General features: G+C 43.4%; 1 protein-coding gene across 1 annotated transcript in view; it reads left to right on the top strand.

Moving 5' to 3' along the window:
* SLC13A1 (solute carrier family 13 member 1) overlaps positions 1 to 22,275 on the top strand; it is a 94,057-nt gene that overhangs the window by 60,046 nt on the left and 11,736 nt on the right. Inside the window, exons 5-11 of the mRNA XM_083574531.1 lie at positions 2,919 to 3,106; positions 3,219 to 3,276; positions 3,365 to 3,422; positions 7,884 to 8,047; positions 16,773 to 16,892; positions 18,518 to 18,616; positions 18,715 to 18,816. Of these exons, the coding sequence (XP_083430657.1) occupies positions 2,919 to 3,106; positions 3,219 to 3,276; positions 3,365 to 3,422; positions 7,884 to 8,047; positions 16,773 to 16,892; positions 18,518 to 18,616; positions 18,715 to 18,816 (789 nt within the window). The remainder of the gene's footprint in view (positions 1 to 2,918; positions 3,107 to 3,218; positions 3,277 to 3,364; positions 3,423 to 7,883; positions 8,048 to 16,772; positions 16,893 to 18,517; positions 18,617 to 18,714; positions 18,817 to 22,275) is intronic.

A 22,275-nucleotide genomic window follows, 5' to 3' on the forward strand; every position in this document is an offset into this window, starting at 1 on the left:
TTGATGTTTATTAGATGGGTACCGGTCTGAGTTTTGCTGTTTCCAGGGGTGTGTGTCTCTGTGTCTGGAGTGATTGTTTAAAGTTTTAAAATGATGCTCATTTTCTTTTGTTGTTTTGGAAGTTTGCCCAGAGAAGCAGCCTAAAAATAAAATAGAAATGGCTGGAGAATCTTTCCAGAAAAGGCTTGCTTGGATGGGGGTGCAAGGAGGAGAGAAGCTGAAGCAGCAGAGAGCAGGCAGGAGGAAAACAAAATAGAAAGAGAAACATATACTGGGCTAAAAAGGTAAAGGGACCCCTGACCATTAGGTCCGGTCGTGACCGACTCTGGGGTTGCGGTGTTCATCTCACTTTATTGGCCGAGGGAGCCGGCGTACAGCTTCCGGGTCATGTGGCCAGCATGACTAAGCTGCTTCTGGCGAACCAGAGCAGCGCACAGAAACACCGTTTACCTTCCTGCAGGAGTGGTATCTATTTATCTACTTGCACTTTGACGTACTTTCAAACTGCTAGGTTGGCAGGAGCAACAGGAGCTCACCCCATCTCGGGGATTCGAACCGCCGACCTTCTGATCGGCAAGTCCTAGGCTCTGTGGTTTAACCCACAGCGCCACTGGGCTACAACAACCATAAACCCTAGTCATTGGCCATGCTGGTTAGCGATCATGGAACTCCAGCATCTTATGAAGGCTACAGATTCCCTACCCTGTTACACAGCAAGAACATGAAAGTATAGTTCCAAGTTGCACATGTGGGGTGACTATTGCAAAGGAATGAATCAGGGCACTGGTTTGGGGAGTAAAGTAGATCCCCATTTAGCATTGTACTGCTTTCACACATACAATTGGAAACTGAGAGTGCAGGTTCCGTGCAACTGTTTTTCAGTGCCTACCTGTGTGGAGATAAACTGTTGGTTAGGTAAGAAAACATCAGCTTACCTGGAAAGACTTTAGGCCAGCAAGCTAATTGGGAATCTGATGAACTGAACTAATTTAGGATGTTCTAATGAGACTTGTCCAAGTAGCCATGCATTTTACACATCATAAATCATGAAGACACAGCGCTGGTCCCAGAGTGTCAAAATATATGAGAGGAGTCCATTGTACAACCTGCCATCCTTCGAAAAGGCTTTTTCACTGCAAAAAACAAACCATCAATTGGTGAAAGCACAATTTTTGTAAATTTTCATAATTTGTTTTAATTATTGCCTTTACCAGAATGTACTCCATAACTATGCAGTTAGTTGGGGTGTGATCTAGGGCATTTTTACCAGAGAAAGTTTACAAGGCCGTTTTTGTTATTGTCTGAATAGATTGAACCATCTCTCCTAAAGATGAGCTCCATGGCCTGGTCCTTTGAGGTCTTGTCATCCATTTTCTTTGTAACGGTGCCTCTCTGCTGATGTTACTAAGCTAAAACTCCCAACAGCCAATGGCTAAGGAAGATAAGAGTTGCAGTTCAATAACATCTGAAGGGCCAAAGTTCTCTATATCTGCCCTACATCTTATTATGCTGTTCCTCCCATTGTTGATTTTAATTGGATGGGTGCATAATCTCTGGTTCCTGAGTACGGAAGGGCAAAGAAAGTTATTCTGGAGCTTGACCATGTGAGCATAGGGAAGGGTTGTAGCTCAGTGAGAAGCACATGATGCGGAAGCTCCCAGGTTCAGGAAAGTACTCTGTCTGAAACCCTAGAGAGCCAATACTAGCTACTATAAACACAAGACTGACTTAGATGGACCAGTAGTCTGACTTGAGATAAAACAGTTGCTCTAACATTCCCTTACAAGACTCCTATGACGCTGGAGTGACTGAAAATGCTGTGTTAACACATGTATGTTGCAAGGAACTTGATAACCCTGCCTCATTCATCTGCCTTGTGTGTGTGTGTGTGTGTGTGTGTGTGTGTGTGTGTGTGTCACAGCAACTGGTGGGCCTGGAGTATATTATTTACCCTTGAATCAACTTTCAGCTCAGTATAGCCTGTTGACTAAAGTAAGTAGCACAGGTATGCTGTGTCTGGATTTATTTTCCGGGAAGTATTTATTTGTGTATGTATTTTTACACCACCTTGCATATAGCATCCAAGGGAATGCACACCAGAAGAGAGCTGAAGATATTTTAAAGGAGTTAAAACATTTAAACAGTAATAACTTTTTTCAAAAAAGTTGAAAGACCTACATTGGCTCCCAGTACGCTTCCGAGCGCAATTCAAAGTGTTGGTGCTGACCTTTAAAGCCCTAAACGGCCTCGGTCCAGTATACCTGAAGGAGCGTCTCCACCCCCATCATTCTGCCCGGACGCTGAGGTCCAGCGCCGAGGGCCTTCTGGCAGTTCCCTCATTGCGAGAAGCAAAGCTACAGGGAACCAGGCAGAGGGCCTTCTCGGTAGTGGCGCCCGCCCTGTGGAACGCCCTTCCAGCAGATGTCAAAGCGATAAACAACTACCTGACATTCAGAAGACATCTTAAGGCAGCCCTGTTCAGGGAAGTTTTTAACGTGTGATATTTTACTGTATTTTTGGTTTCTATGGAAGCCGCCCAGAGTGGCTGGGGAGGCCCAGCCAGATGGTCAGGGTATAAATAATAAATTATTATTATTATTATTATCAAATAATAATAATAATACAGCAGAAATCTGGGGCAAATTAACATTAATCAGGGACTAAGCATCAATGGAAGCCTGAGAACACAGTTAAATCTTTGAAAGGCACCAAAACACCAGCTGTGGTTGGCACATGTCTGAGCTCAAGTGGTTCCACATTATGGAAAACTTCATTTAGTAGCAAATCAGAAAGCATGGTAACTCTTTCATGAAGATGATGATGACAGCTCGGTCTCATTTTGATGGCAAAGAACCATTCCTTTGTTTTAAGCTGAGGGCTGGTTGTAGAGTAATACATGGAGGTGCTTCCCATTTCAGGCTCACCCTTGGCTTCATGATCAGCTGTGCCTTCCTGTCTATGTGGCTTAGCAACACCTCCGCTGCTGCTATGGTGATGCCCATCGTAGAGGCAGTGGCTCAGCAAATCATCAGTGCTGAAGCTGAAGTGGATGGCTTGGAAATGACTCACGCAAATGGAGCCACCAATCATGCGTTGGAACTCGATGGTACGCAGGGATGTTGGGTGTTTTCCGCCTTTACCTTCCCTGGGGAAAGACCAGCTAAACTGAAGCCCTCAAATTCAACTTTTCAACTCTCTCCCTCTCTCTTTTAAAATAGAAGATATTGATGAATGCAAAGCAGTTGGCTGGAAAGAGAAAACAAAGCAATTTAATGGGTAAAATTTATTTTTGATCACGTATATTATATCAGTTTGCTCAAGCACAGCAGATCACTTATAAACTCTGCATGTTTCTTTTTTCCAGATACAGCAACGGGTCTGCTCATGCGGTTCACACTGTGTGCAAGATTGAGAAGGAAAAGGTACTTCATAAGCAATCATGACATTTTAATTTTGAAATTATGGTTTGATATCAGCCTAGTAGGTCAGGGTCACTAATTTCTCTAGGTCCATTGACACATTTGGGTTTTTGAGAGAGTGCTGTGGGCACAACCCTCTCTGGTCACTTCTTTCAGGTCCAACAGAATTAATTTGAGCCTTGAAAAGCACATAAAGCTGAAAGAGGAAACAAGAAAGAGTGCTACTCTTCCTTCCAATTTTTGGGTTACAGCAACTGGTTTTCTCTTCAGGTCATTCTCTTTAGAAGGATGAGCTGAAGAAGAGTCCCTGTAGAGATCCATTTCATACTGAGCAGCCAAAATATTATATTGTTGTTTGCCCTTTTGGCCCACTCAGATGCATAACTTGTTTTAATTACTCCGGCTGAGATCCTCATTCTTTTGTTTTTATATTGTTTTATGTCCTTTGCCCGTGTTGGGCTGCCAGATGATTTTAAACAATAATCTCTTGCAAGAGGGAATCAGAGTCTCATAGAAGATTGTGGAAACTTTTCAAAACATAGTGTAATGGGTGCCCCTTATTACAGTCTCCACTGCTGCAAAATGTTCCTTAGTTACGTGTCGAGGTCCCCAAGGCCACCCCAATAACTCACACATCACACAGAATTTTTGTTTAAGGTTTTTGGCATAATTTTGGCCACAACTTTATTAAAATACAAAAATGTGAGTGGTTGCTTAGGCATTGGTTGCGACTATCTGCCCCCCCATGGGGGACAGACTGACATTCCCCACGATGCGAAATTCAGAAAAGGGGAATACACTTGGGGGTAGCAACGGAGCAGGGAAGCTGCCCTCAGCCCTCCCCAAATGCAACCAGGAGCTCATTGCTATGGCCTGAGCCCCCTTGACAGAGTGGACAAGCAATAGGTAGCCCCTGATTCCTTTAACGGAATCCCTTGCAGCAGCAGCATTAGAGAGGCAGGCACAGCCAATCTATGCCCCTCAACCAACCAAACCATAAACCAATGACGAGCCACAACCTTACAAATTGTGACGATTTTCTACGCAGTAGGCAAAAACCAAATGGCCCCAGCCAATCAGCCAGATGGACAAAATTCCTACCGGGCCCCTGCCCCAAGAGCAGACGACCCCATGACAGGCATAGCAAGGTCAAAGTGAACAACCCTAATTCTAGGGAGGGGGGGGACAGGCAATCCATTGCACGGGCGAAAAGAGGAAGCCCTAGCCTCGTGCAAGGAGTTTTAGCATTTCTGGCTGTCAGTCAACAAATGGCAACATTAACTTCTTCCCAGCAACAAGGGAAGCCCCAATTGCATCAGTGGCCAACGATCAATTAGCCCATCCCCAACTTTGGAGTGTCCTGGCAGCCCCTACCGCAACTCGTGCTCTCCATAATGCAGAACACGCTTTATAAAATCCTGATTAGACATCTCCCTTTTTATTTAGTTGAATTCCAACTATGAGAAATGTTTTGTTGGCTTTCCAAATAACTAAAAAATAATAATAATGTAGGTGGTCTTGTTGGTCCACTGGACAAAAAAACCCCAAAGTCTACACATTTATTATCTCTTTATTAAAATTATTAGTATCCTGCCTTTCGGGTAATCTGCAATATGGTATAATACAAAATTGTGAGTGAGCTTTTGAAGTCTCCAAATTAAAGAAAAGGATGCAGATAGCCATGTTGATAAAATCCAAAATCTACATGGTGGTAATTAGGGACAAACAAAATGCCAAAAAGTCAGGAGCAAATGTTAGGACTTGCTCATGACTTTGTGACCTTTCAGCTGGTCCTAAGAAAGGCGTTGTCATACTATAGGTTTTGTTGGGTTTGACAGGTTTCTTGAGCCCTGCCTGCTGCCCTTGTATCTCCAGCTGTTAATCCATCCCGCTAATGGTTCCTGCTGCAATATTCTCCACTGGTTTCTGCGTCCATGTTCTTCCTTGTCTTATGGGAATATTGCCTTAAACTGAGCCAGAACCTAAGTCCATCTAGCTCAATATTGTCCACACTGACTGAAAGCAGCTCTCCCGCCCTTCCTGGAGTTTCTGGGGGTAGAATCTGCGATCTTCTGCACGCCAAACCAATTCCCTCCCACTGAGATCCTTCCCCTAGATCTTCCTCTTTGGACTCAGTTCACCCCTAGCCCTAGTCTGACTGTGAAGTTGCTGGCAAGTCTTGGAACAAGAATTGTGGTGCAATTTGTAACTCTGCTTTGTAATGATTACTTGTGAATTCTTATCTCGAGACTCGGATCAGCTTCATTAACCCCTGGCTCTAAGCCACCCCCCTGTAACTGGAGTCTTTAAAGTGCATCACGGATGAAAAAGTCGTTCCCTGACACGTTTCAGTAAACGGACATGACAGGGAAGGAGAAATGCACTAAACCCAACTAATTATGTCAATTCATTTTCAGAAATCCATGTTTGGTTGAAGTTCTTAGCCACTTTTCACTGGGCCCATATTTTGATTGTATTGTGCCCTGATTAATTCCCCCTGGCCTGAGAGCTTTTCTCGCTGTTGCGCTTTGCGAAAATCTTACCTGCCGAATTGAAGCTCAGCAAAGGAAAATCCTTCCCTGAATTCTCTGCACATCTGATAAGTTCTGGTTCGGTGGGATTTTCACAAGTCACAGCTGTGGAACGACGAGAAAACCTCTTGGACCCAGATGAATTAATCGGCACACAATGTGATCAAAATGCGGATCAAACAAAAGTGTGCATGAGCCCTGGGACATTGGTAGTTGAAGTCTGGGGATGGTGGTCTTAAAATTGTGTGTCCACACATTTTCCTCCTCCTCTTTTTCTCCATGCACTCCAGGCTGCTGGGACCAAAAGTACAGTATCCACGAGTGCCTACCTAAGAGATCAATGCATTTTTTCTTTTAAATGTACACATCTGTCGCCATTTTGCTACAACCAAACCTGTCCCACCACCTGCAAACATGACTCTCTTCTCTTTCTATTTACCAGTACAGTGGTACCTCAGGTTACATATGCTTCAGGTTACATACGCTTCAGGTTACAGACTCCGCTAACCCAGAAATAGTGCTTCAGGTTTAGAACTTTGCTTCAGGATGACAACAGAAATTGTGCTCCGGTGGTGCAGCAGCAGTGGGAGGCCCCATTAGCTAAAGTAGTGTTTCAGGTTAAGAACAGTTTCAGGTTAAGAACGGACCTCCGGAACTAATTAAGTACTTAACCCGAGGTACCACTGTATTCTGGTGTGATAAACCTGTACATCAGACAGACTTTTTAACAGAGCTTAACAAATATTTGATCCCTTTGAGATGCTCCATAATTCAGTCCCCATGTGAAATCGTTCAAATCAAACAAAAATGGGGTAGAATGGGTTGGATATCAATATCAGACCCCAAAGCTCAGACTCAAGAGAGATGTTGAGCTACAGTGAGCAAAATTTGCCTCAAGAACTTCCAATTACCATGCATGTATTTGAGCTGTCTTATTTTGAGTGATGTAGTTATTATTTTTGAATGCATCACCAAATATTTGAGATGCAGCAGAGGTATGTCAATGCTTCACTGATAAAAAGTATGTTTCAAGGCTTTTTTTTTAAAAAAAGCATATCCCCTCCTCCTGCCCACAGGTCAACCAAGTTGGACCTGTTCTCATGAGGTCTATGGGGTGGTGGGGAAGCCATTTCACTGTGACTTCCAGCTACATGGGTTCATAATAAGGCCATCTTGAGGAGTTGCAGGCATGCGTAGGATTCAGCCCTGGCATGCCACCATTACACCCAAGCCAAATCCTGCACATAATGGCAGATGCTCATGGTGACAGCCTCATACCACTCAGAGAGGGAAGAATAAGCCTTCTATGGTGAATACTTTTTCCATGCTGAATGTAGATTTTCATCTCCTGTGAGCTTTTTCCCACTACCTGTGCTGGAGCCCACCACAGTGAGACTGTTCGTATGGATGAAGAAGAATTTTATAAAATGGCACGGTTTAGAAATTCTCGCTCTCTCCTAGTTCAATAATCCCCAAGGCATTCTGAGCCAAGCCCCCTTCCATCTTGCCTCTGCTCATTATGGCTCAGTGTCAACATCTTCCATCTGCCTCTTCCCCTTCTTCTGTCCTCTCTCGTATTTTCACAAACTTACCAAGTCGCGAATATGGAGGAGGGGAAAGAGCAGCTGAGGCTGCTTCTGTTTCTGCAGGCCAAGCTGTTCTTGCCAACTTGAACTCTAGGATGTATTATTTGCTATTCTTCCTGATTCATCAACCAGGAACAATAACAACAAGTTTGAAAAACCTACACGTGCCAGAAATACACCAAGGGTTATTTCAAAGAGTTTTCACTCTACAATGTGTTTTATCTAAAACCTCCAAAAAGATTTGCAAAAATCTCAGCCCCTTCAATTTCTGAACAAAGATGGGCAGGTTTCTCATGTCACTAGGTGAAAATGAAAATGTTTACTGTTCTTTTCATTTCTTATTTAAGGAGACTCCAGAACCAAGTGATACCGGAAGAAAATACCGAAACAAAAGGGACCACATGATCTGTAAAGTCATGTGCCTGTGCATTGCCTATTCGTCAACTATTGGTGGACTGACGACCATCACTGGAACTTCAACCAACTTGATCTTTGCTGAGCACTTCAACACGTAAGAAAAGAGACAAAACAAGCTTCTCTAAATCTGAAACCTGTTTTTACTTCCTTCCTTTTATAAAAGCACTTCAGACAACAACTGGGAATAATAAAAAACAGTTTAAAAGATCGACACATACATAAAATCAGTTCAGATCCAAGACAGATACCAACTGGGTTGCGTGTCAAGACCCTCAGGCCAACCCCCATTAGAATAAAGTAATACACACAGACACAGATTTTTTGTTTAAGGTTATTGGGCACAATTTTTTGGCCACAACTTCACTGATTACAGGAAATGTGAGCGGTATTGGCTTAGGCATTGGCAAAAGACTATATCGGACTCCTGCCTCCTTTGCAGGAAGTCTGTAAGGGTAAACCACCCAAAGGGGAGCTGCTTCGGGGGAACCCGCCTGCATCTCCCCCGGTGTTCCCAGAGGCCTGGCATGGCCCTAGCCCTTCAAGCGGACTTTGGACAAGATCCAGGCCCCAGATTCCTTTAACGGAATACCCTTGAAATGGAGGGGCAGGCGATGGCCGACCTCCCCTCCCCCACTCAACTATAAGTCAATGCCTAACAGCCAAACCTTACAAAGTTGTGACAATTGCTAAGAGGTAGGCAAAAACCAAGTGGCCAGTGCCAATTTGCCAAATGGAAAAAATTCCTACCTGGTCCCCATCCCAAGACGGCCCACCAACCGAAGTCCAAAGCAAGGCCAGAGGACACCTAAATTAAAGGGAGGGTGGGCAGGTGTTCGGCAGCACCAAGAAGGTGCTTGGCAGACTTCGCGCTGCCGCTTTTATACTTTCCCTCACGATTACCTGGTTTTAATTGATTGGACAATAGCCTTGGGTAATCATGGTGCCACCCTGGCATGAGGGCAACAGCCCACAGCCAGGACCATCTATTAAGATGATCCCACATAAAGTTTTTATATCCCAATCCAGCTCTGTCCCCCAAATATACTTAAGAGCCTACCCATGTGATGGTATTGTAGGTTAGTTGACCTTATTACTGCTGGGTCACATAAATCTCTCATAGATTAGCTAAACATTCAGGTGAGTCACATGATGATGCTCTTGCAGTTTAGCTGCCAACAACACTCCACTACAACTTCCACTTTACAAATCAATGATATTTTAACTGTGCAGTAAACAAAGAAGCAGAAGGCCAGAGAATTTCTGAACCACAATCACTATCTATCCATCCATGCTCTATAAAGAATTCCAAGCTTTGCAATTCCATTGTCTTTGTCCTTGATGTCCCAATGGTCAATATCTATCCAGAAATTTTAAGGCTCATCGTTATTTCAATGGGAGACATAAACACACGCTTAAATTCCTCCTGCTGTAATCAATGGAACTTAAAGTATTCAACTTTTGCTGGACTATGCACTGTTATTTCCATTGTAGAAATAGTAAACTGAAGCTGAGGGGAAGGGAATTTAGACTCAAAGATCCTTGTCCAACCGCCATGAACTCACAGGACAATACGGCATTCAAATAGACACAATATTACATTTGGAACACTTCACACAGGCCAGAAATGCAGAATGAAAAAAAAAGGAAAATAATGTCTAAAAACATTATTCTGCAGGTTTGCTCTCCCTCCTTTTAACAAACTCATTGAAATCACCGAGGCTGTCTTAGAAATGTTTTATAATTATAAACGATGGCGCGCCAGTTTTGCCCCAAGAAACTTTTCTCACAGCTGAAGATATATGATGTTTAACTTCATGCTATTTCTGAGGCAACTGCAATTTTTACACTTGATACTAATTGACAACAACCGCAGTATCAAGGATCATTCTGTCAGTTTCACTCTGCGTCCCAAATATGTCTAATCTGTTAAAGCGATTTCTAGTTGCCTGGAATATTGTCTATCTGCCACCTGTAATTTGCTAAAAATTGCATCATCCTAAACTGCATTTTACACAGGAGAATATATCATAGTTACTTTAAAGCAAATAAAATAAAAGCATACATATAATCAAATAAGCAAGGACACATTAAAGCCTTCAAACTTCATTACATGCAAGGCAAGGGAATAATAACCATACCAGAGGAAAACACATCTCCAACTAATTACCTATGTGATTCCACCCTGAACAACTAACAGTGCAGGCTTTCTTCTGAGGAAGCATACCTGGAATTGAGCTACAAAACTCTTTTTTGTTTATAGATGGGCATTTTGTTACGATCCCTGGTTTGATTACAGCTCCAGGATCATTTTTGCACTGATATGCAACACCATTGTTTTTGTTGGAGATCATAACAGCTGCTTTGCTGGATCAGACCAAAGCCTTTTTGTTGTTTAGTCATTTAGTCGTGTCCGACTCTTCGTGACCCCATGGACCAGAGCACACCAGGCACTTCTGTCTTCCACTGCCTCCTGCAGTTTGGTCAAACTCATGCTGGTAGCTTCGAGAACACTGTCCAGCCCTCTCGTCCTCTGTCGTCCCCTTCTCCTTGTGCCCTCCATCTTTGCCAACATCAGGGTCTTTTCCAGGGAGTCTTCTCTTCTCATGAGGTGGCCAAAGTATTGGAGCCTCAGCTTCACGATCTGTCCTTCCAGTGAGCACTCAGGGCTGATTTCCTTCAGAATGGACAGGTTTGATCTTCTTGCAGTCCATGGGACTCTCAAGAGTCTCCTCCAGCACCATAATTCAAAAGCATCAATTCTTCGGCAATCAGCCTTCTTTATGATCCAGCTTTCACTGGAGGTCTCCACCTACCTCAGCTAGTTGCCCAATCTCGCCTGGGGAGGCGTTGCCAAGGTGATCAGGCCAGGTAGGGGGAGGGACCACCCTGCCCACACAAGCACAATCTTTTGCCCAATGTGGGGCTCCAACCCACGATCCTGAGATTTCCCATCCCCAAGGGTTGGAGAAGAGATGGGGTCATCTCAGGGTCCAAAATTACCTAACTGCACCACTACTCACCTCTCACTTTCAGGTGGTTGTGCATTCTCTGGGTTGTAATTAGAGATGAGTGGATCAGCCTATTTCCAACTCCTGTCAGTTTCACAGAGTTTCATTCATGCCCTCCCACTTCAGCATCAACGTCAGTTTCACATGTTTTCATTCATAAGTTTATGCCCTCCCGCTTCTGCTTCCATCTCTAATTCTTCTTAAAAAAAGAACCCTCCCCACAAAAATATGCCTATTTGTATGCATTTTATTCCCTCTCCCTCCACAAAATACGCCTTTCCCAAAACATGCATTCTAATCTAAAATGTATATTTTTATATACACTATGGTAACATTTTTTTTTTTTTGAGTTTGAGACCATCTCACAAAATTCAGAATTGCATGAAAGCTGAAGGATAACTCCATTCTGAGCTGCATAATAGTCTAGGAGGTGTGAGTCAGGTCAGTTCACTTAGAAAATGTGGACTGAACTAAATCCCCGAGTCTTCCTAGTTGCAGCCGGCTGCCCATGGTATCTTTCAGAATCTAATAAACCACTTGAGTGAAGTGAAATGAAATGTGCAAGGAAGGAGAAAGGGAAGCATAGAAAGCAGCTGAATTGGAGCCAGATGACACAGCAACATGTGAAAAGGGCTATGGAATGCATACTCTCCAATATTTCTCTGATGAAAATAGGGGTGTCCTATTCAATAACAACAACAACAACAACCACAACCTGCCCACCTGACTGCGTTGCCCCAGCCACTCTGGGCAGCTTCCAACATATATAAAAACACAACGAAACATTAAACATTAAAAAAAAACTTCCCTACAAAGGGCTGCCTTCAGATGTATTATAAAGGTTGTATAGTTACTTATCCCCTTGGCTCGAGGTTCCACAACTCCATACCCTCCAACATTTCTCTGATGAAAATAGGGATGTCCAGTGCTTTTTTAATTTAAAAAAATGTTTAGGGGTACTCTCATTTTCCTATTCATATTGAAATTCTGCCCCTCAATGAGGTCAAACTTAGATTCACAAAATGTTTAGGGGTATGCGTTCCCCCAGGGGGGGAAAGCACAGGGGATGTCCTAAGGAAAAGGGGACATTCTGGGATCAAATCAGAAACTGGGACAGCTTCTGTAAATCCAGGACTGCCCCTGGAAAAAACGGGGACACTTGGTGGGCATGTGAATGCCCTCCCCTCACAGATTCATCTAGAACTGACCTTGCAGGGCTTTGGGTGCCAAAGCACACATTGATCCAAGCCTTTGACCAAACTGGATGTGGATTTGGGTAGGCTTCCCGCTCTGGCTTGTACTGTTGTTCATTGTGATGATGAGTGTACTGCTTTATTGGTTTTATGTACCAGGATTTTATTATGCATTATATGTTCCTGTTTTATCCTGCACCCTGCTCTGAGATTATTTTTTAATGAAGAGTGAGCTAAAAATCCCCTAAATAAATAAAGGGAGGGACATAAAACATAAACACAAGCCAATCAACAGAGGGAACATGACAGTGCCCAGAGTAAAGAACTATCAAAAGGCAAAAGGCATTAATATCGTCAGCTTTTCGTGTTACAGCTGCTCCTCTAGGCTCCATTTGGTTATGATTCAGAGTCACTCTCCATGGTGGTTTTGTGTGTTAATCTAACATAATATACAAAACCTTAAGAATGATCTTAAGATAATGAAAGCCCTGTTGCAGAGCAACAATCTTATCCCCAGGTCTGTCCTGATAAGCTTGGTCAAGGTCAGTACTGCAGGTATAAATCACTTAAATTCAAACATTTATTAATGCAGATTGCATGGCAACAGCCATGAGAAAGAAGGTGGGGATAGAAGGGAGCTGTTAAAACAGGTTATGCAGTCTTGTTTTTGTAGGATCCTATCAGTGTGATAAGAGACGCGGGTGGCACTGTGGTCTAAACCACAGAGCCTAGGGCTTGCTGATCAGAAGGTCGGCGGTTCGAATCCCCGCAATGGGGTGAGCTCCCATTGTTTGGTCCCTGCTCCTGCCAACCTAGCAGTTCGAAAGCACATCAAAGTGTAAGTAGATAAATAGGTACCGCTCTGGCGGGAAGGTAAACGGTGTTTCCATGCGCTGCTCTGGTTCGCCAGAAGTGGCTTAGTCATGCTGGCCACATGACCCGGAAGCTGTCTGTGGACAAACGCCGGCTCCCTCGGCCTATAGAGCGAGATGAGCGCCGCAACCCCAGAATCGTCTGTGACTGGACCTAACGGTCAGGGGTACCTTTACCTTTACTATCAGTGTGATAGTCCAAATCTCTAAGGTCAAACAGATCATCTTCAAAGTGTGTTTTTCTTGGGCAAAGAGGCTGCCTGAACAATCCTAGTTTGGGTATTATAGTTACATAAGCTTAAGCTGCAAACCATATTCCTCACTGGGTAGCACAGCCTCTGTATTTTCAAGTACACAGGGCCAGTGAACCTCCTGATTTTGGGCTGGTGCATTCATCCCCACAACATGCTGTGCCTTCGTTTTTCACACCGTGATGAATATTTTCTCCGAATGCTGATACCTTTACTGTGCCCTAAAGGACTTTAGTTTTTGCTAGATCGGGAGGACACTGTAAATCTCTGATCCCACACTGGGAAAGCACATTTCAGAGGAAATGTCAAGCAGTAGGAGTGTTGGCTTGAAGTCACATACATCGGAGTAGCTTTACCATTTCAAACATGAAACGGTGAGCAATGAGGAAGGAAAGCAAATTATTTCCCCACCCCCATACCCAAGAAGATGTCACTTGCTTTGGCCACCTATGCGTTCACACAGTAAGGTTGGGCATGATCAATGGGCCCTTGTTACCAGGCCAACTAACGACAGTGAAATGAGTTTTTGTTTCATTGAAGGTGGAAATAGTATTAGCACAGACCAGACTTTTTCTGTTGCAGCCAATTCTCACAGCCCATTCCATAGAAGCTGCAGCCCGACGGTGGATGCTTTCAAGTTCACCTTGGTATGCTGGGTAATTTTGGCATTCCGGATGACATTACTTTTGCTATCTGCCCTGGGAGAATCACACACAGATTCTCCAAAGGAGCAGGATCCCATCAAAGAAATTGCCTTGCCTATTTTGCAGCCCTCAAGTCAAATCTGACACCTTTGTCCGAGAGAGAGCTTAATAAAATCAAACAAAGCTCTTGTCTTAATGAAACCTTTCCTCATTATAGAAACTCTTTATGTTTGTTAAGCTGCGCATCTGTATCTGACTTTGACATGTGGCGAGTTCAGGCAATTGCTATGCGGAGAGGGTTCTGTCACTCAAGGGAACTTGCAATGTGTAACTTGTGTCAAGGTCCTTGTTTATACATCCCTGCCTCAGGAGGTTACACTGCAGATGTTAAGAGAACTGTAAAAGACAGTCAGCAACATATTTTCTACTTTGAGCCCCATCCACACTATAAATCTAAAGCACTTTTATACCACATGGTTGGCCCCCAATCATCCTGAGGACAGTAGTTTGTTAAGGGAGCTGGGAGTTGTTAGAAGACGTTAGAAGAAGTTGTTCCCCCCCACAGAGCTATCTAATAATAATAATATTAATAATAACTTTATTATTTGTACCCTGCCCATATGACATGGTTGCCCCAATCACTCTGGGCGGCTTCTAACATATATAAAAACATAACAAAATATTACACATTTGAAAGCTTCCCTATACAGGGCTGCCTTTAGAGTTCTTCTAAAGTTTATATAGTTACTCATCTCCTTGACATCTGATGGGAGGGCGCTCCACAAGGTGGGTGCTGCTACCGAGAAGGCCCTCTGAACTTCAAACTGTGGTTTATGGATTACTTAATTAACAATTACTTAATTATTAAGTGGTTTGTTCTGTTACATGGATAAGGTGGAGGAGGCCTTTTGTAAAATGCTGTAACATTAAATCCCATCAGTTGAACATTATACTGCTCAATTAACTGAGCTCAATCAATTATGTACATGGAGCTAGAATGAAGCCCATTGAAGTGCTTCATGGTTGTATTTATCATAGTACATTCAGCATTCATTGGGTAGTTTCTGATGACTAAAGCTAATTCCCTTAGCCAGGGTGGATCAGGAATTCGTTTCATCGTCTGGACTGACTGATGTCTAAAAGAGCTATGTGAGGGCTTTGTGACAGAGTCTTACCCAATTATTTTGGGGTATAGCGGTTGTGATATGATGGATCGCTTCATGCTCCCTAGTTGATTTGATTCCCACCACTTGGTGGCTGCAGAAGTCAGTGCAAGGAGATGCAATCCTAGTTGGCTGGTAGCAAACAAGAGCTCTAGACCAGCAGTATGGTTACACAAAGAGAGTAAACATCTCTTCAGTCTCTCAGTTCAGCCTCCGTAAAGCTGAAGTTCCTCACACAATAAAAAGCTTAGACCATATTACAAAGAGTGCGGTACTCAATAAATAAATACTAAATAAATTAGCAGAGTATTGGAATATTGAATATCTTGTTTAGTTTCAATTAAACAACACAGTAAAACGGCAATTTTCTCCTTAGCTTCAGAGTTCATTACTGTTAAAGAACAATGCTCTTCAGAACCTGGTAGAAACTTCAGTGTGACCCCAATACAATACAATACAATACAATACAATACAATATAATACAATCAACTACCAGTATATTTGCATTATAATATTTGATAATTGTAATCCTATTTTCTGATCTTGTTGTAAATAAAAATATTTTTAATAGCCACAGTAAAGGAGGTAAAACTCAGAACAGGATATGATGCATAAGTTGGTTAAGTCAAAGACGTGATCTTATCAGTGGATATGGAACTGGTAATTCATGTGCTGACTGCCACACAAATAGCCATATGCTATGGCTGAAGAAAAGATGGTGACCCAACATCAGTGTCTGGGTTACGAAGCATATAGTGGAGCTTTGGAATGTTCTGGTGTACTAAGACTCGAGAAAATATCCAACCTTGAAACAATGTCTGGTTTTTCAATATTTATATTTTCCTTTATATATCTATGTGTATATGTACATCTTCCTTGTGTGTATTTATCATGTAACTTTGCTCATATGACGGAACAAAAGAAAATTGCTGTCATTATAAGCCCTATTTGAGCATTCACTTCCTTTATGTGATCATAATCACGTAGCAAAGAGGAGAGGAAAACTGGCAAGTCCAGCCCTTCACTGGTGCCTCACATTCCCCAACTGTACAGGCCCTTTACAAGTTGAAGGGCAGACTTATGAAGTAAGGGGGCTCCTGTACTCATGCAAATCTCATGATTGAGAACCTCATTCAAATCCTATCATGTAGTACAGCCTTTGTCCATCTGGCTGGGGCAGATGGGAGTTGTAGCACAAAACTTCTGGAGACCACCAGGTTGATGAAGGCTGAGGCAGCATATTATGAATAGCTCTCGGGGAACATTTTGACATGATTTCAAAACCTTCCAAAAGATGGGGGAGACCACCAGCTCCACCCTGAATCACACTAGATACCTATGGTACTAATATGTCTCCCTCTCTTAAAAAGATAAGTGAGACCAAAAAAAGGGGGGGAGCCATAGGAAGTCAAGCAGTGAGATCAGGAACTCAGTGACACAGGGCCAGTGAGTTCACACTATTGTTGTTAAATGTGCAATGATGCCGTTGTCATTCAAATCTACATTTGAGGTGAAGTCATATTCCATCTTCATTTCCTGATAGAGCTGGTTTTCATATCTAAAACTGGACAGGGTGTAAGTGTATCAATACTTCAGCCCATCCCAGGGATCCTGTCTTAACTGGTATCTTGCTTTTCATATGCAATAGAGATGTCTTAACCTCAGTTTCTTTCTCATTTTTCCCCCAGGCGGTACCCAAGTTGTCAGTGCATCAATTTTGGAACCTGGTTTATTCTTTGCATCCCCATCACTCTTATTATACTGGTCCTTTCCTGGGTTTGGCTCCTGTGGCTTTTCTTGGGTTTCAAGTAAGTATAAATGCCCAGTGCAATCCATGTGGTGACAGTTGAGGTAGGGAGAATAGTATAGTGTAGACAATCATTTCATATTTTAGAATGAGAATGGGTGGTTTCATTCATGAAAATTCACCAGCAATTACTAGAGACACACTTTCACTCATGAAGGCCAAAGGTAGCCTATGTGGTTGTGAACTTCAGATGTTGTGAACTACGACTCCCATCTTTCTGATCATTGACCATGCTAGCTGGGGCTGATAGAAGTTGGAGTCTGCAACATCTGGATGGCATTACATTGGCTACATTTGGCTGTGACCCTCCAATATGGCCAATTATGGGAACTGGAGTCCAACAACTTTTGGAGGACACAGGTTCCTCATCCCTGTGGTATAGAAATAGGCATGCATTTTGGAAACTCAAAACCAGCCCAGTCCAAAATAATATTTGCATGTGGACTGATGGTGTTCATCATTCAGGACTTCTACATATGCAACCCACACTTATAGGGTGAAACCTTTGGGTGGAAAAGTTCTATTGTATAGCTGCTACAGTGAATAATCTTCTCAATGCTCTGGGTTGATAAGGTTTATCCCTCAAGTAAAGGGATAAAGACAGAGGTAGCTTGGACCCCAAAGAAGAATTATAATTCCAGATACCATTCCCCAAAAAGATGTGGTATAAGTCACAACAAATGATTTATAATAAGTGACATTCATCCTAACAGCTGGAAGTTGCATGACTGCTTTTGTTTAATAAATAGCAGATACGGAGAGAATTGGTATCTGAATGAGGAACATATTAGAATATAGGTTTAAATCCCCTGCCCATCACACCACAATCCTGATTTGACCACCTCACCACCCCAAACCCACAGCTACTATTTACTAAACAAACAAACAAACAAACAAACAAACAAACAAACAAAACCATGTAACTGAGAGTTGCACAGTTAATATCACATCAGATTTGACCTTCAGCATAACATTGCTTTCCCTTTTCACATACAAATGTCAGTATAAATAATTTCCCCAAGAATAGAGAGTATATTTTCCAAGATTTTCAGCAGGGATTTTGCTTTTGAGGTATTCAACATGGTGTCCTTCACCACTATCATTCCTATCATCCCTGTTCATTGGCCATTTTGGCTGAGGGTAATGGGAGCTAGCTACTCTCATTTATACAAAGGAAGCCCACCTGACTTCATGTCATTTTCTGTCTCTGCTATAAAGTATGTGCACCAAAACACCAAATTTGCCAATACATTACAATACACATACCATACATGATACTATAGTTTGACATAAAGCATTACGTTTCTGAATTACAACGCATTGGTTATTTCTGTTCCAAGGACTGTGGCTTGGATCCAGAGAGATGTGTAACCAGTTCCTCTTGCCAAAAAGGAGCTTTGAACTGCATTTTCAAAACAGATCCCCACATAGCAAGCCTCTTTTGAAACAAAACAGAATCTCCAAAGCAATTTGTGATACAAAATGGAGGGGAGTCGCCTCCTGGTCAAAGGAAGGGAGCCAAAAAAATCCCACTGAGCTCAGGCCTTTGGATCCAAGCCACAGGAAGAGAAACTCATACTTTAAATGTAAAAACCCCTTTACTGGTTATTCTTATTTCCATTTTAGTTTCAAAGAAATGTTCAAGTGTGGCAAGGAAAAGTCACCCAGGGAACAAGCCTCCGCACAGGTGATTAAAGAGGAATACAATAAACTTGGACCGATGAGGTAAGACAGACGGCTGAACCACAGGCACAATGCTACAATGATGTCAAAGCAAACATACTGAAAGGGCAATGTTGACACTCGCTGTTCTTCTGTTGCAGCTACCCAGAAATCATCACCCTTGTCCTCTTCATTCTAATGGCCCTGTTATGGTTCACTAGAGACCCTGGATTCATCTCCGGCTGGGCTTCATTATTTTCAGCGTAAGTTTATAAGCATCATTGTCCAGTTTCGAGGTGCTGGCATTATCTCTTGCTTGCAAATGAATCCGCGTTGATGGTAATGAAGATTTGTTTAGCTATCGTACTGGATGTGCTGACAATATCTGACTCTTGAGCCAAGGAGATAAGTAAATATACAACCTTTAGAAGACATCTGAAGGCAGCCTTGTATAGGGAAGGGTTTTTTAAAATAAACAACAACAACAACAACAACAACAACAACAACAACAACAACAACAACATATTTATACCCCACCCATCTGGCTGGGTTTCCCCAGCCACCCTGGATGGCTTCCAACAGAACATTAAAAACACGCCAAAACATCAAACATTAAAAACTTCCTTAAATAGGGCTGCCTTCAGATGTCTTCTAAAAGTCAGATAGTTGTTTATTTCCTTGACATCTGATGGGAGAGCTGATGCCACCACCGAGAAGGCCCTCTGCCTGGTTCCCTGTAACCTCACTTCTCACAGTGAGGGAACCGCCAGAAGGCTCTCGGAGCTGGACCTCAGTGTCCGGGCAGAACGATGTGGGTGGAGACGCTCCTTCAGGTTAAAATGCTTTATTATGTTTTTATATATATTGGAAGCCGCCCCAGAGTGGCTGGGGCAACCCAGTCAGTTGGGTGGGGTATAAATAATAAAGTTGTGGTGGAATAGGACATCCCTATTTTCATCGAATAAATGTTGGAGGGTATTCAATGCACTGAAACAGCACTGCAACAAAAATGGCCAGGGCCAGAGTGGGGGGAGGGCTATCCCATATTCTCTCTTGTAGATACACACATTTATACAGCATGCGCACATACAGACTCTCCTGAGTAACAGAGTAGGAAGAGCTGCAAAATTGCAGAGCAGTGAGGAATTTGCGGCAGGCCCGAATTAGACATTGGCTACTCCACATTCCACACATGCATGTACATGCTCACATACACATATAGCACACAGCACAAACACCACACAGAGGTATCACCCACAAAGAAAAAAACCCCTAGTGGGCCTTTTTAGGCCACCACAATCAGTAATAGTGTTAAGTTGTGGGTGAACATATCAGACGACACAGTGATTCTTCAAACAGCTCTTGTTTATTCACAGGCCAGAACAGAACTGAACTGAAGGGTTCAGCCAGCCTGCTTATATAGAGCTCCACTAGAATGCAACAGTAACCATTTTCTGTAGCTATCCAATCACTGAACGTCACTTTCAATCCCTTATTTGCATATGTGGAACTGAGTGAAAACTATCTACAGTATCCCCCTGCTGGCCCAGCGTGAGAACTTCAGTACATAACAAATAGTGCCTACCATTTTTACCGAAGTCAGCCACAGCCATGGTGGTTATATCTAATATCTGTTTCAGTCTATGCCATCCCCACTCAGCCTCACAACTAGTGCACTGCTTCTCATGGGGACAGATTTTTATTTATCCATAATGAACCCGAAGCACCATTATATTTCATTTTTGAAAACCCAAGAAGCTGTACCTCAAATAATGAACAGCGATGTGTGCCTAAGGCTCCACTCTGTACGTGGAAATCAGTTCTACTTCAAGTTAAACCTATTCGGGGTTGGACCATAAATCACACCTTCAAATATCCCCAGTTCTTGTCTCTTTGTAATGTTTTCTTGCATAGCACACATAACTTCTTCAGTTGTTTCAAATACCTGCTGTTTAGATATTACAATCATTGGGCAGGGCTGTTTTCGAGTGCTTCTGTGAGGAAGTTGCAGTACTAAATTTATCATTGCATGGACAGGTGGAGTCCCCCAAACCCTGGGCGGCCCCCGTGTGGAATAACGACTCAAGACAACGTGATATGGGATTAAAATTGGCCACAACTTTATTGTGTTTCAGATGTGGTTAGACCTTGCCTAAGGCATTGGGCATTTATCCCTTCTAGTCCCCCGCCGGGAATCTGGGGGACATCAGGGTTATCCAGTTGGGGGGGGGGAGTATGGGCTGGCTCTGGAGATCATATGTTCAAGCAGAGAGAGCCTGCCCCTGTTTCGCCACCATCGCAGGGGAGAGCAATGACAACCTCTAGGCGTACGGTCAAAGCCTCCCCTCAAAACAACCCCTTTAACGGGGAACCCTGGTATCGCCGTCGCAAAGAGGAGGGGGGCATGAGTCACCGCTACATGCCCACCCCCATTTAGGGAAGATAGACTAAAGGATCCTGCCCAAGGCCTGAAACTGCCAAAGTTGTGACGTTTTGCTATGGGGAAGGCAAACCTGCCAATGCAGGAAAATTCCTTTCCGGCCCTTCAACAGCGACCTTGATGTAGCAGCGCCCGCGTACCTGTGGAGAAAAGGTTAACCTGCAAAAGAAGTCTTAACTGAGGGTGGGTAGGGTGGGAGAAGCTCTGGAGCCAACTGACGATTCCCAGGTCAGATCCTCGCCCTATTATGTGGGCAGGTGGTCCCTCCTCCTACCTGGCCAGATCACCTTGGCAACGCCTCCCCAGGCGGGATTGGGCAACTGGCTGAGGTAGGCGGAGACCTCCAGGTATCCCACCTCGGGGAAGGTGAAGCCAAGCCTGTGCTAATGGTGCCGCATAGGGTCCAGGGGGCTGCGCGCCACCACGCAAAGGGCACCCCCCCATTTAATGTGGGGAGCAGTCATTACTATATATGTAGTGTGACTGTATTTCTTGCACTTACTGAGGACTCAGCTACGTTTGTCAAAAAACAGTGTTCTGAATGAGATGCAAACATGCAACACCAGGTGGCGCTGCGCAGCACAAAACTTTTCTGTGCGATTTTACATAGCATTTTTTTACCTTTTGTTATAACGATTTAATTTATGACTTACAGTATTTATAGCAGGTTCCCCCCGACTCCCGTGTGTAGATTCACCTTGAGTTGGCAGACCCTACAGTGCTCAAACATATTTGCTGTTCAGCATAACTTTCCAGGCACCTGGCCTGAAAAAGTTTTAACCTTTGAATAAGAGGGGAATTCAACAGTTTCCCCTTTTCTGCTCCGTCATGGGTGAAATTTTTCTCAGCTGAGTCAAATGATTGGCTGGGGAAAGTGGCTGAGGCAGGATATAGCACTTTGCCTAAGAGGTGACAGAGAAATAGCTCCAATTGTTCTTCTCCAGCTGGGCATTTTGATATTTGCTATATTGTCGGTCAGGGCAGATGCCAATGAATAGTTCCATCACCTCAAGAACTTCTGTCTGCGGAATAGAACTTCCTCTCATACTTCTTTCCTCATGTACCTCCCCCATGCCCCCTAAATGCATTCTGGGTTCCCCCCCAACCTTCCGCAGCAGAGGGCAAGGGGGCACAAGGAGAGGGACGGACAAACAGAAATTAATGTATTTTATGGCTTGTTTCTTGTAAGCATAGAAGATTGTCTCTGTTTGTTGCCGTTTATTGCTACGCATTCTCTCAGTGGTCAAACCCATCTTCTCTTCAGTTTGCAATTGCTGATTCT

This window comes from Podarcis filfolensis (assembly GCF_964270895.1).
Source record: "Podarcis filfolensis genome assembly, chromosome: 10".
NCBI classification, from domain to species: domain Eukaryota; kingdom Metazoa; phylum Chordata; class Lepidosauria; order Squamata; family Lacertidae; genus Podarcis; species Podarcis filfolensis.